Below are 14,869 nucleotides of genomic sequence, written 5' to 3' on the forward strand. Positions count from 1 at the left end.
GATTGTGTTTAATATCCTTTAGTTTCTTTCTGTGTTTCTTAAGTTTAAGGGATGGATGCCTGTAGAGTATTGCTGTTCATCCACTGCAGTGTCTGTGTATTTGTGTGTGTTTAATTGTTAGAAAGTCTATTGTGCAGTGTTTGGCGACAGGCGGCCCGCATGCCACTAGTGGTCCACCAGCAATAATATCTGGCCCCTGCCCGCAGACAAATTGTTTTTAAAGCGGCTGGTTCTGAAACAAATCTGTCATGACAACAACAATTTATTCACAAATGTTTCTCGCGGTAGGGCGGGGCCCTAACCTAAAGCTTTTTGGTTTTGGCTCAATCATTAAAAAAATATTTGAATTTGATTAATTATTTTTTTACACAAGAAACACACACATCTCTGCTACAAATGAACATTTAAAGTTTGTTTCTAGTACTTACCATTCTTGGAAAATTACACCAAATGTGGCAGAAGTGCAAACGTTACAACTACCCCATATGTGAGGTTAATTGTAACAGGCAGGGGGTTAGTTGTAACACTTGATAAAAATTAAGTTTGCAGGCAAATATTTCAATACTATTTTGTCTATATACTTGAAGTGGATATTTTTTATATATCTGTCTGTAATAGACAGGTATCCACACTCTATTCATTCATCCAGCCCTTTTCTAACAATAGTTCAATTTTAAATGGATACAAATGTCTAAATATGCGCGAAAAAGCAGCACAATTATGACGAAACATTTTTTATATGTATAAAAACCATACTAAAGTTTCAAAATCAAATTCTAAGATAATGAGCATCAAAGTCTGATTTTAGCCATTCATTCATTATGATTTTAATCTTTGACACCTTCTTCAATCAATATTAAAGATATGAACAAAAATACATTTGACACATGACTTTTGATAAGACAGACACATTTATTTTGTTGGCACCCAGCAATCATTCGTGTGAAGCCTAATTAAAACAATTGCAAGAATTACGCTAACGTTAGCGGTTTTCATATCGTAAGTGCTGAGGGGTTGATGTAAACAGTCCATGTTACAACTAACCCCGCGTTAGTTTTTGCCCCGCGCACCCCTACTGATCCTACGATCCTCCGACTGTTGGTTCTTGCAGCAATGCTTAAATTCGAACACACCTAATAACTTTGTCCTTAGTGATATTGCTTTCAAAATAAAAGTACAATAAAAATTTTGCAGCAATGTTCAATTGAGCACTTTTAATTTGTAAAGTTCTGAATATGTTTGTTTGAGATGCGCCTCGCCTAAAATGTGGACGAGAGCAGGCAGCTGCAGTGAGGGGAGGAGTGAAAAAAGAGCTTTTAAGTCGGACACTTCACCAATCCGGCAGTCCAGTCGACCACAAACGTCAGCAGAGACAGAGATTATATTTGCGTATTTTATCACGGATGAAACCGATGCAACTGTTAATGAAGATGTTTATAAAGAGAATCATCAAAGGTGAACTGTTCATTACTGGAAAAGGCTAATTAGTAAATGTTGGGATGTATAAATCTACTAATCTATAAGTCTTCAGTGGTAATTCATACAAACTTTTATGTTGTGTGCAATATAAACAGCCCACAGAACAGCACCAATAAAAAGATAAGGAATTTATTCAAATATAAATAACGTCATTTAAAAATAAGGGAAATTCCCCGAGCCAACCTCCCTTGACTATGTTGTGGCCCACCATGTAGTGGCGACATTTTTGGCTCGATGCCAAACTTACTTGCTGCCCTGCTTTAGAGCTAGAAGACTAAAGCCCAATTTATACTTCTGCTCTGAGTGTATGGCATAGCCAATGCAAAGACTCGTACTCTACGCCATAGCCTGACCTGCACCTTTCTCCGGTCAGAAAAACAGCAATATAGATCTGCTGCCATCACTGATGATGCTTCTCCAACAACATACATAACAAGCTGTTGCTTTTTTGGCTTTGCTTTAATACTGTAGGTTACACCAGTTACATGCCTGTCGATACTGCCTACTAGCGCTCTACATCAAAACAGCCGTATAAATGAAAAGGTTATGCGTAGAGGGAACGGCGTAGGCCCGACAAAAAAGTATAAATCAGGCTTAAGTCACATTCAGCTGTGTTTACAGATAAGTTCTCAAAGTCTGACTGAAGAACACCAGCTGATGGATTATAATGTGACTCAAAATATTGCTGCTGTCAGCACTTCACTGTTATAATCCTGCAGAGTGTCTGTCACAGCAACATTACCTGTGTGTGCCCATGTGCGTGTCCGTGTGTCTGTGTGTGTGCGTGCGTGCCCATGTGTGCCCGTGTGGATGCATGTATGTGTGCCTGCATGTGCATGCATGCGTGTGTGTTTGTATGCATGCATGCATGTATGTGTGTGTGTGTCCACGTGTGTGTGTGTGCGTGCGTGTGTGCGTGTGTGCGTGCGTGCGTGTGTGCGTGCGTCCACGTGTGTGTGTGTGCGTGTGTGTGTGCGTGCGTGTGTGCCCATGTGTGCCTGTGTGCATGCATGTATGTGTGCATGTGTGTGCATGCATGCCTGTGTGTTTGTGTCCATGCGTGTGTGTGTGTGTGTGCATGCATGCATGTATGTGTGTATCCGTGTGTGTGTGTGTGTGTGTGTGTGTGTGTGTGTGTGTGTGTGTACCTGGTAATTATCACGTTGTGGGGACCAATTGTCCCCACAAAGATAGGAATACCAGTGTTTTTGTGACCTTGTGGGGACATTTTGATGTCCCCATGAGGAAACAAGCTTATAAATCAAACAAGATGATGTTTATTGAAAATCTAAGGTACAAGAAAGGTTTTTGTGATGGTTGGGGTTAGGGAATGGGGCAGGTAAGGGGAATAGAATATACAGTTTGTACAGTATAAAATGCATTACGTCTATGGAATGTCCCCACAAAACATGGAAACCAGAATGTGTGTGTGTGTGTGTGTGTGTGTGTGTGTGTGTGTGTGTGTGTGTGTGTGTGTGTGTGTGTGTGCGTGCCCATATGTGCCTGTGTGCATGCATGTATGTGTGCGTGCATGTGCATGCATGCGTGTGTGTTTGTGTGCATGCATGCATGTATGTGTGCGTGTGTGTGTCCACGTGTGTGTGTGTGTGTGTGTATGTGCGTGTGTGTGTGTGCGTGCGTGCCCATGTGTGCCTGTGTGCATGCATGTATGTGTGCATGCGTGTGTGTGTGCATGCATGCATGTATGTGTGTGTCCGTGTGTGTGTGTGTGTGTGTGTGTGTGTGTGTGTGTGTGTGTGTGTGTGTGTGTGTGTGTGTGTGTATGCGTGCCCATGTGTGCCTGTGTGCATGCATGTATGTGTGTGCATGCATGTATGTATGTATGTATGCATCTGTGTGCATGTCCGTGCGTGTGTGTGTACGCATGCATGCATGTGTGTTTGTGTGTGTGCGTGCATGTGTGTGTGTGCGTGCATGTGTGTGTGTGCGTGCATGTGTGTGTGTGTGTGTGTGTGTGTGTGTGTGGCCGGGTAATTATCACGTTGGGGGGACCAATTGTCCCCACAAAGATAGGAATACCAGTATTTTTGTGACCTTGTGGGGACATTTTGATGTCCCCATGAGGAAACAAGCTAATAAATCAAACAGAATGATGTTTCTTGAAAATCTAAGGTATCAGACATTTTCCTGTGATGGTTGGGGTTAGGGAATGGGGCAGGTAAGGGGAATAGAATATACAGTTTGTACAGAATAAAATGCATTACGTCTATGGAATGTCCCCAAAAAACATGGAAACCAGAACGTGTGTGTGTGTGTGTGTGTGTGTGTGTGTGTGTGTGTGTGTGTGTGTGTGTGTGTGTGTGTGTGTGTTCAGCTCATTATAGAATGAAGTGTTTCTGGGCAAACTCACAAATCTTAACAAACCAAAAGAAGGTTACTTCCATTCTTCTTTCTTTTGTTCATGTCTTGTTTTGTTTTTGTTTGTCTGTGGTATTTGATATTTCTTAAATTATATTTGTATTTGTTCTCTTTTTGTTCTTTAGTTCTTCAATAATTTGTTCTTATCTTATTTTTATTTATTCTTTATTTTATTCCTTATCTTTTGTTCTTTCTTCTGCACAAACACAAGCATAAAGACATTAATCATACATACAGAGAGATGAAACGGAGGAAGAGGGCTAAGGGGGGCTAGAGAGAGAGAGAAGGTGTGGAGAAAAGGCAGAACAGAAGCTGAAACACACACACAGAAGGAGAGAGAGAGACTGCAGAGCTCACCGACAGCTCGCTGCTGATATTCACGAGCGTGATGTTTACACAGATGAGCATAAGAACAGAAACTGTCGAATAGAGAGAACGCATGAGCGAATCACTGCAGCAGCAGCAGCGTCTTCATCATCATCATCTCTACGCTGGTGTCTGAAGAGCAGTGAGCATGGCAGCCCGGCTCACTGCGGTGGGCTTTACTGAAGCCGGATCTACTAGAACATAACACACAAGCTTCAGTATCCACGCTGTTCGCCACAGCCGTCATTGTCCACTATGTGCAGGGGTCAAGCACGTGCACGTGGAATTACACTCCATCATCAGCGACGCAGCAGCGGACCTCTCCGTCCCCACAGCAACCGCAGCATCAGCAGCAGTCACCCAGCTACGGCTGTTAACATCATTAGCTCCAGCAATAACAGTGACATTAGGTAGCAGTTTACAGAGATTAAACTCTACTTCTATTACAAGATATTTTAAATTTAGGCTTCAGTAGCTCAGCCACGGTGACTCTGTTTGCTTTATGATAACCAACACAGACTTTTCATTGAAGTTGTAGCTCTTTAATGATAATGATGTTCTTCACACGAGCAGCTCTCAGGTGCGTGCCGCTGTAGACCGGCTGTAACTTTCACGTGTACTCCGGTAGATGCCGTTGTTTGGTGTTTGATTGTTGATTAAGTTTATTGAAGCAGTTGGTATGGTGAAAAGAGCAAACGCTCTAACCTGATTGGCTGATGAAGGCCTCCTGGATTCGGCTGCTGAAACGAGCAACAGGGAGTCGAGTCAAGAACAACATCGCTGTAAGATGCTGTAAACTTCACTTACTTTGTGTGTGTGTGACTGTGTGTACATTCATTAATTTTTTGTGTGTTAGATATTAAAGGGGACATATCATAAAAATCGGACTTGTTCCAGGTTTAAGTGCTATAATTGTGTCCCCAGTAGGGCTGGGACAACGCGTCGACGTAATCGATGACGTCGACGCAAAAAATACGTCGACGCAAAATATGCGCGTCGATTCGTCAGACCCAAAAATGCGGCGCAGTAGTAGCAACACGAGTTGCTTCAGTCCACGCCGGTTTCACACAGGGTGAGCAGTGGCTGCGGCCGCGCGGCGCGTGGTTTTCTCAGCGCCCATGTTAACAAGCATGCACCCCGCCGCATAAGCAGCGCGAGCTCGCGGCTCGAAACGGATATAAACGGAGGTCGGAGCCAGCCGCAAATACTTGGGCGGCTCTGTAGCAACAGTGCTGCAATCGTTTCTGCGTGGTTCTGCTGCGCTGCTCACGCTCAATTAAAGTGAAAGTGCTTTGTTTATGGTTTAAATGCTCGTGGATTTACGCGAAAAAGTGTCATTTTACCATAAAATCATGAATGTGATGCCAAGTGTGTTTTAAACAGTCATTTGAGCAATTTAACAGAAAGCAATGAAATATGTCACTGTTGCCAGAAGACTGCGCTTTCATTCACTCTCTGTCCAGCAGTAAATGAGTCCTAATCTATTTTAACAAACTTAAGAGAAAGAGATTTAATAATATATGTGCTTCTTAAGTCTATAATAAGTCTATCTTAAGTTTATATCTGTCATTAAATGGACTAGAACAGCACGAAAACAATGTGGATTAAACAAATCTAGTTATAAAAATTACACAGACCATCAAAAGGCACACTGAAGAGGTTTTGCTCATAAATGCATGTAAAATAAAGTAATTTGAACTTGAGATTTTTATACGGTTACTTAACTGCACAGTATGCACTGCAAATGCTTTATTGAATGCTACCTCTGTCTAAGAATGCATTATTTTGCACTTGTATAGTCTTTTTTATTTTGAAATTTTAAGAGCAATAAAGATATATTGAAATGTTTACATTCAGATATGTAAATCAACATGTATAACTTGCTATTAGTTAATTAATGGGGTGATAATCGAGAATCGAATCGAATCGAAGTCGAATCGGACTGACAAAATGAATCGTTAGATTAATCGATGCATCGAAAAAATAATCGCTAGATTAATCGTTAAAAAAATAATCGTTTATCCCAGCCCTAGTCCCCAGTACTTGTATCAACCTAGAAAATGTGATAAAGATCAATCCAGTAACTTAGTTTTGGTAAACCATTTTCTGCAAGCATGTGAAAAAATAGCTCAATAAAATGTGGCTCCCCTTGTGATGTCAGAAGGGGATCTTATTATAAAAATACTGCCCCTTAATCAGCACTATTCAATCAAGGCACAGCAATTTAGGGCTGTGCAATTAATAATTTTTCAATTTTTGCACATTTCGACTGCAAAAACAAGATAATCGAGGTAGATTGATTAGTGTGTCGCATTTAGTTTCTGTCATTCCATTTTGAGTTAAAATCAAGCACGTCAAAAGCAGCTGCACCTCTAGGGCTGGGTACGGAACATCGATACTTTTATGGTATCGAATGAAAAACTTCAATACTTTGAGTATTGAAAAATTATTTATCTTTCGATGCCAAATTTCATTTCCAAAAGCGGCTGTGTCTGTGAGCCTGTACTTGCGTGTAAGGACCTAAAGCGCCGGCGATTGGCTGTCCACCACCACGTGACGGGGAGGATTTCTGAAAATACTCGCAGTCCACCTCGCAGTCACCCAACACAAGTGTAGAAAGGATACAATATGAGAAGAAAGTCTTTGTGATCTTACCAATAGATTTAGCACAAGCATGGCCGTGTTGTCTCCATGAAAGGCATGTCAACCAAAACGGCGCTTCTCCTAAAGTGACGAGGGGTTTCAATTTAAAGCACGCACACAGCCTGTGTCTCTGCTTGATTTACTCGCGGCTGGTTCCGCATGGCAAGGCTTTGCGCGCGCATCTCCCACAGCAGTCTCGACAAGGTGTTTAAACTTGACCCACGCGCGCAGCTTGTGTCTCTCAATGCTTATGAAATACTTGCGCCTGTCTCTCCACACCGCAAAGCCTTCATGCCCTCGTCTCGCAAAATGGACGATGCGTTTAAACCTATTTTTACAGTCTATGGTTTAAACTTGACGCACATGCGCAGCCCAAAGCCTGGCTCATTATTTAAAACAAACTAAAATTCCATTTAACTGGTTTGCTAATTTCACTTGAATGAAATTGACATTGAACGCATTTTCTACTCATTTTAAAAATCCCAAATGTATTTAATATTTTGATAATTATGAAGTTGAGTATTGTTTACAAAAAAACAAACATGCATACAAATCTTCCCAGTAAAACTCAGTCACCCATTTAAATATTTTAACTTTTTGTCAAAGTTGCAGCTATAATGAACCCACAAATACTGTTAGTCCAAGCTAAATACCATTTTACATTTTATAAAATAAAGCAGTGTTATATTCTTAATTTCTTTATTTTTGTTTCCTTATTTTCATTAAAAAAAAACTGATAAGTGTGTCTGCTGGCGCACCCCTATCCAAAAAGCACAACCAGTTTTATTAATGTTACCCTGAGTGAGAGGTGTTACCAGAATTAGTTTTAATTAAGGTGAAAAATAAAAGTTGTGTGTTTAATGTATTTTTGTTAATGTTTCAATGGATTTTAAAACATGGTATCGAAAAAAGTATCGTTAGGAACCGGCATCGAAACGGAGGTATCGAAAATGGCATCGGATTGAAAGATTTTAAACAATACCCAGCCCTATGCACCTCTCTCTCTCTCTTTCTCTCTCTCTCTCTCTCTCTCTCTCTCTCTCTCTCTCTCTCTTTCTCTCTCTCTCTCACACACACACACACACACACACACACACACACACACACACACACACACACACACACACACACACACACACGCACACACACACACACACACGATCTGATCGAAGTCAGATCACTAGGTCGTAATCCTGTTTATGTTTGTTAAGTTATATGCATCACCATTATGGTGATCAGTGTTTGCATTATCAGCTCATTTGCATTTAAAAGGACACACACAAAAATTTCACTTTTTTGTTCACACCAACATAGTGGCAATTTTTACATTTTATAATAAATTATCTATATGATATTTTCAGCCAAAACTTCACATACATACTCATGGGGAATTAGGATTTATCTTGTGAAATGTCCTCTTTAAAGGAATATGCAGATGTGTACTTGAGTAGCGTGTGGTTATTTGTAGTATGTGTTGCTCATTCATAAAATAAAATGACCTTAGTTGACCTTGATACCTTGTTAACCAGTGTATTTAATTTCTATACACTGAATCTCTTTTTATAGCCTTTCATGTGAAGGACACAGGGTAGGGTACGTAATGAGTGACTGCACATGTTTTGTGTACTTTTATGTTTGTATTACTTACAGTATGGTTTAAAACATGGAGTTATATTCTTGAATCAGCAACAATACCACAGTAGTAAAGTGTGTATATATTCATTTTAATTGTATGTGATAATATACAACATTATGATATTTTTCTGTATATACAGTTTGCTGTGTGTGTGCATGTTTTTAATCAATCAGGAGCTACAATGTGAACCTCAAGTGATGTTAAAATCACACCGCAGCAGATGTGTAGTACAGTGTGTGTTTATGCAAAGTGTGTGTGCGTGCGCGTGTGTGCGTGCAGGCGGGTGTGAGTGAGTGATTGATAGTCAGGTTGTGTGTGTTTTAATGTGATCAATACTGCACGACACAAGGCATCTTGACATTTCCTGAGCATCTGTCATTTCTTCTCTCTGTCACGAATCATGATCAGTTTTTTACACATTCATGGACGTTTAGACTCTTGGTGAACAGAAGAGCATGTGTGAATTATTTGTGCTACATTAATATCACATTTGATGTGCTTAAACACATACAGCAGTGCTTTTTAATGTCTGTAAAGGATTTATTAATGTTTTATGAAAACTTAACTTTTGTAGATTGTTAAAAATGAAAGTAACACTGCTACTGCATGTTTTTGGTTTATACTACATATTTTAATTTAGTGTTTGATTTGCATAAAATACAAAAGACGCTGTTGTAACTATGAAGTCAACTTTTATATCAGTCTCTCATATCTTTATATGTCGGCTAAATATGTTGCAATGCATGGTTTTTCTTTAAAAATGAAGTATGTGTCAAGTGACAGAAATATATGGTTAATAATTTAACAGCTTATTTACAGCTATATTAACAGTTCGATTTTAATTTACAGTCGATACTTGTATAACAGAAAAGTGCAGGTTACTTACAGTACAAAAAAGTTTTTTACAGTACAGTAAATTTTTACATACAGTACTGTACAGGTTTACAGGATATTTACATTCAGAACAGTGAATTGTTACGTACAATTATTTTTACTAGTACAGTACATGTTTAAATACAGTACATTGTTTATATGCAGTACAGGACATGTTTGCGTATAGTACAGTACATATTACTTACAGACAAATTAAAAGTGGATGATAAAACACTACACAATTCAGTTTTGATAGGATATCTGTTTTATTAAATCCACTGTTAAAAAAAATGCTGCAATTCTGCATGCAAGTTTAATCAAATTGGTTATGATAGTTAATTGAACCTACTAGTTTTTGACTAGTGATAAGTTGACTTGACTTGTGTTGACAACGTATTGAGTTGAAAACTTATCAAACAAGTTACAATTATATCTTAATTTACCCTGGACCACAAAAACAGTCATAAGGGTAATTTTTTTAAAGTTGAGATTTATAAATTATCTGAAAGCTGAATAAATTTCCATTGATGTTTGGTTTGTTATGATAGGACAACATTAGGCAGAGATAAAACTATTTGAAAATCTGAAATCTGAGGGTACAAAAAATCTAAATATTGAGCAAAAAAAAAGCATTAGCAACACCTATAATGATGAATAATTTTTGTTATATATTCATGTAGGAAATGTATAATGGTACGTGATCTTTCCTTGATATCTTAAAGATTTTGACCTGTACAATGTGTTGTTGGCTATTGCTACAAATATACTTGTGTGGCTTACGACTAGTTTTGCGGTCCAGATTTACAATTTATTAAGTATAACAAAAACTTATATTGATATGATAATTTTAACACAGTGTACATGCTGGTAAATTTAGGAAGTTTAGTTTTGATTTAAACCTTCATAACTTTAAAAATACAGCTAAGTAGCACTATGAAACAAAATAATAACATGAAAACATAATAATAAACATGTTTTGACAAAAATGTTAAAACCGGATTTATCTCGTTTTGCAACGAAACTCTCCAAATGTTCTCAGAATGTGAGAATAATAAAGTTTCTGTGTGTTTGCCGTAGGGTTCAGCAGACTCGTACACCAGCCGACCGTCAGATTCTGATGCTTCTCTGGAGGAAGATAAAGAGACTTTACGCAGAGAAGCTGAGAGACGTGCGCTGAGCCAGCTAGAGAATGCTAAGGTACTGCTACACGTCTGTCTGTCTGTCTGTCTGTCTGTCTGTCATGTTTCAAGCACATGTCACATCAGAAGAAACTGATAGAGGAAATTTCATCCTGCTGTTAAAGGATTACTCCACTTTCATTTTTAAAAATCTAATATTTACCCATGTCATCCAAGATGTTTATGTCTTTCTTTGTTCAGTCAAGAAGAATTTTTTTTTCTTTAGGAAAACATTCCAGGATTTATCTCCATATAGTGGAATTTACTCAAAAGTTTACAGTTTCATTGCAGCTTCAAAGGACTCTAAACAATCCCAACCGAGGGATAAGGGTCTTATCTAGTGATCATATCATCATTTTCACCAAAACAATAAAAAATAAGTACTTTGTAACCGCAACTTCACATCTTGCACTAGCCGTGTGACGTGCCAGCGCAATCTTAAGTATTACACAATCACATCAAAAGGTCACGCATGATGTATGCGAAACTACCGCTCCAGTATTACTATTGAACAGCAATTTCGAAGCACTGCTTCATGAAGCCATGAAACATTTACGAATCTTTTGTTTTGAATCAGTGGTTCGGAGTGCGTTTCAAACTGGCCAAGTCACGTGATTTTAGCAAATAAGGCTTCAATACGTTTTCGAAAATCTGATGGTTCACCACTAGGGGGAGTTGATCACAAAGTTAACCCATTGACCAGTGTCTAATATGGTTAGGTGAACTCGGGTCAGTTTTATTATTCAAGTTCATAAAAAAATGCTTCTGACTCAAACCATATTGCCTACTTTTTGTTTATAAACAGATTTAATGACAAACATGTGCATAATTAAAAGGGGGGTTAAAGTGTTTGCTCTAAATAAAACTAAACACACAGAATACACTTTTACTTAATAGCTTTAAGTTAAGTTAAATAATAATTTTTCCTAAAAACTTATTTTTAGAAAAATCTTGCACTTATTGTTTAAAATGTTTGGACTCAGATCTTGTTGCTTTTACAATGTTTTCAGCATTTGGCGCCATATTTAGGTAACAGTGAGTAATTTTTCAAAGCAATTTATTCAAAGCTTCAAAAAGCTCTGTTTCTCCCATCATAAGTGTTTACGAGTGTGGAAAAAGACGACCTTTCTTCGACATGATTCATGTCTTTATTAGTTTAATGTTTAACGTGTGACCTTTCAACGTGATTTTGCAATACGTAAGGTTGCGCTGGTGCATCATACTGTTAGTGCAAGACCAGAAGTTGTGGTTTAAGTTTTTTTTTTTTTTTTGCCGCAAATGATGATGGTTTCGCTAGTTAAGACCTTTGTGTCTCGGTTGGGATCATTTTGAGCCCATTGAAGCTGCATTGAAACTGTAAACTGTTGAGGTTCCCTTGATGTAGAAAAATCCTGGAATTTTTCCACAAAAAAAACTTAATTTCTCCTTGACTGAACAAAGAAAGACATAAACATCTTGGATAAGATGGGTGTGAGTAAATTATCAGTTTTTTTAAAAAGTAGAGTAACCCTTTAAGGGGTCACATGTCTGATTCTTACTTGACTGATGTGTTTGTCTGTAGATGAGTAACCGGTGATCAGTAAGTGGGTGGTTGCCTTCTGGACTGAGGCAGAAGAAACCTTAATGCTTAACGTGATGAACATTAAAGTTTTGTAATGATGAGTGATGTCTGATCACACATGAAAACATCTTGTAAGAGATCTAGAGATGTGTGTTTGTTAGGTACACGCAAACTCAAGCTGTGCTCACATTTGTCAGGATTCACTTTCATACAAAATGAGATGCGGATATTTTAAGAAGAATATATTTTCCTTCTGTCAGTTTACTGCAGGACATCTGGACCTTTTACTAATATTCATGAGCAAAATGAATTAATTATAAAATCTGATTGATGTCGAATGCTAAAAATAGCCATCGGCCCTGAAGACGGAAACAAATGATAAAAGAGGATTTGTGATTTTGAGCTTTATATATCACATTAATTCAAACAGCTGCTTTGAATCCCATCAGCCAAACTAAACACATGTGCAAAATAAGCTGAAATGGATGAGACTCATAACCAGACAAATCCTAACTGAGCTCGATGTGTTTAACACATTTATTATTAGACAGTGTGAAAGATGGGCGGTTATGTCAGTGACAGCAGATTTATCAAGCTTGTGAAGGAGTACAGTAACATGGCTTTGGGTAATATACTGTTTGTTGTCTTTTAAAACAAAATATGCATTTAAAAACAGTAACAACTTGAATATAAATACAGAAAACAAGTTGTAATTGTTTGGATGATAACAAATAGCCTAAACCCAACATCATGTCATTGATTGATGCGCTGGTATTAAAACACTTTGTTTTTTATATCACCTGTGTTTCGAGATGTCATACCTAAATAATCTATACTGTAACGCATGTCTCATTTTGTTTATTATCTCAGGAACACGACTGGATGACACTGTTGTGTATCTCTGTCAGTAAAATTCACTAAATATGTGTGCGTACGTGCATGCGTACAGTTTCTTTAAAGGACACTGTGTTCTCTATTTGGCATACCCATAATTCATTGTGTCAGTATGGTCATTAATGATATATGACAGCCGTATGTAAAGACGTCATGGCTCACGGGACCACAGTGCTACATGTTGTCAATGATACAGTACATGCACTACAATTGCTTAACATCCAAGGGAATTTAAAGACACAATATGTATCATTATATCTATCCCGACATCATATGTATCCTGAAATGGAAAGTCCGAAAGTCCTAACATTATCCCAAATGTTTTCAGTATTACTATGAAGATGTATTGCCGGTGGGCACCAGCCATTAACTTGGCTTATTTTATGTATATAAAATAAATAAATAAATAAACAAATAAATTTAATTTAATTTAATTTAATTTAATTTGAAATAAAGTATTACATGAAATATAAAATATGAAATATGAAATATGATATATGAAATGAATTATGAAATATGGAAAATAAAATAAATTAAAATATAAATTAAAATAAATAAAAACATAACATAACATAATATAAAATAAAATAAAATAAATATTTAAATAAAATAGACTATAGACTAGTAGACTATATCAAAGAATTATACCCATTTTAAGCCCATTTTCAATTATGATAAAACATATAGAGTATAAAATATTTGTATTAATAAAATAAAATAATAAAAATTAAATAAAAAAATTAAATTAAATAAATAAAATTAAATTTAAAATTAAATGAAATAAAATAGACTATAGACTAGTAGACTATATCAAAGAAGTAGCCCATTATAAACATGATAAAACATATCAAGTATAAAATATTTTTTTAATAAAATAAAATAATAAAAAAAATTTAAAAAATTTAACAAAAGAAATAAAATATGAAATAAAATAGACTATAGACTAGTAGACTATATCAAAGAAGTAGCCTATTATAAACATGATAAAACATATCAAGTATAAAATATTTTTTATAAAATAAAATAATAAAATAAAAAAAATTTAACAAAAGAAATAAAATATGAAATAAAATAGATTATAAACTAGTAGAATATATCAAAGAAGTAGCCCATTTTAAACAATGATAAAACATATCATAAACATTTTATAAAATATATTTTTAATAAAATAAAATAATAAAAAATAAGTTTAGCTCAGTTTTCCTGAATTGTTTGACTTTTTATAGAGATGTTTGTTTTGTTCTGTTGTCTGAAAGTTTTCTTTTCATTCTTTTAATTCTGAACAGACTAAACCGGTGGCATTCGCAGTACGCACTAATGTCAGCTACAGCGCTTCTCATGAAGACGACGTCCCTGTGCCCGGAACGGGCGTTTCATTTGAGGCTAAAGATTTTCTTCATGTTAAAGAAGTATGAACACACACACACAACTACATAACAATCTGGGTTTAAAAGATTCATTTAGACCAAATTTGATTTTGAAAAAGTTTAAGCAAATAAATGATATGATTTAAAGGTGACATTTCACAAGACTTGTTTAAGATGTCAAATAAATCGTTGGTGTCCCCAGAGTACATATGTGAAGTTTTAGCTCAAAATACCCCACAGATCATTTATTATAACATCCTAAAATTGCCACTTTGTAGGTGTAAGCAGAAATGTGTCCTTTAAAATGCAAATGAGCTGATCTCTGCACTAAATGGCAGTGCTGTGGTTGGATTGTGCAGATTAAGGGGCGGTATTGTTATAATAAGATCCCCTTCTGACATCACAAGGGGAGCCAAATTTCAATGAGCAGTTTTTTCACATGTTTGCAGAGAATGGTTTACCAAAACTAAGTTAGTGAGTTTTTTAGGTTGGT

The 14,869-nt window shown here is 36.8% G+C and overlaps 1 protein-coding gene across 5 annotated transcripts in view; it reads left to right on the plus strand.

Annotated features, from left to right (window-relative positions):
- The window catches only part of cacnb2a (calcium channel, voltage-dependent, beta 2a), a 55,196-nt gene that overhangs the window by 19,049 nt on the left and 21,278 nt on the right, over positions 1–14,869 (plus strand). For 3 of the 5 annotated variants that reach the window (XM_065261850.2, XM_065261853.2, XM_065261852.2), the window contains 2 exons: positions 10,454–10,573; positions 14,296–14,418. In XM_065261850.2, coding sequence (XP_065117922.1) covers positions 10,454–10,573; positions 14,296–14,418 — 243 coding nt within the window. Of the gene's footprint in view, positions 1–4,161; positions 5,007–10,453; positions 10,574–14,295; positions 14,419–14,869 lie in introns of those variants that run through there. The other 2 variants (XM_065261851.2, XM_065261854.2) reach the window with 2 other exon arrangements.

This window comes from Paramisgurnus dabryanus, chromosome 2 (genome assembly GCF_030506205.2).
Source record: "Paramisgurnus dabryanus chromosome 2, PD_genome_1.1, whole genome shotgun sequence".
In the NCBI taxonomy this organism is placed as follows: Eukaryota; Metazoa; Chordata; class Actinopteri; order Cypriniformes; family Cobitidae; genus Paramisgurnus; species Paramisgurnus dabryanus.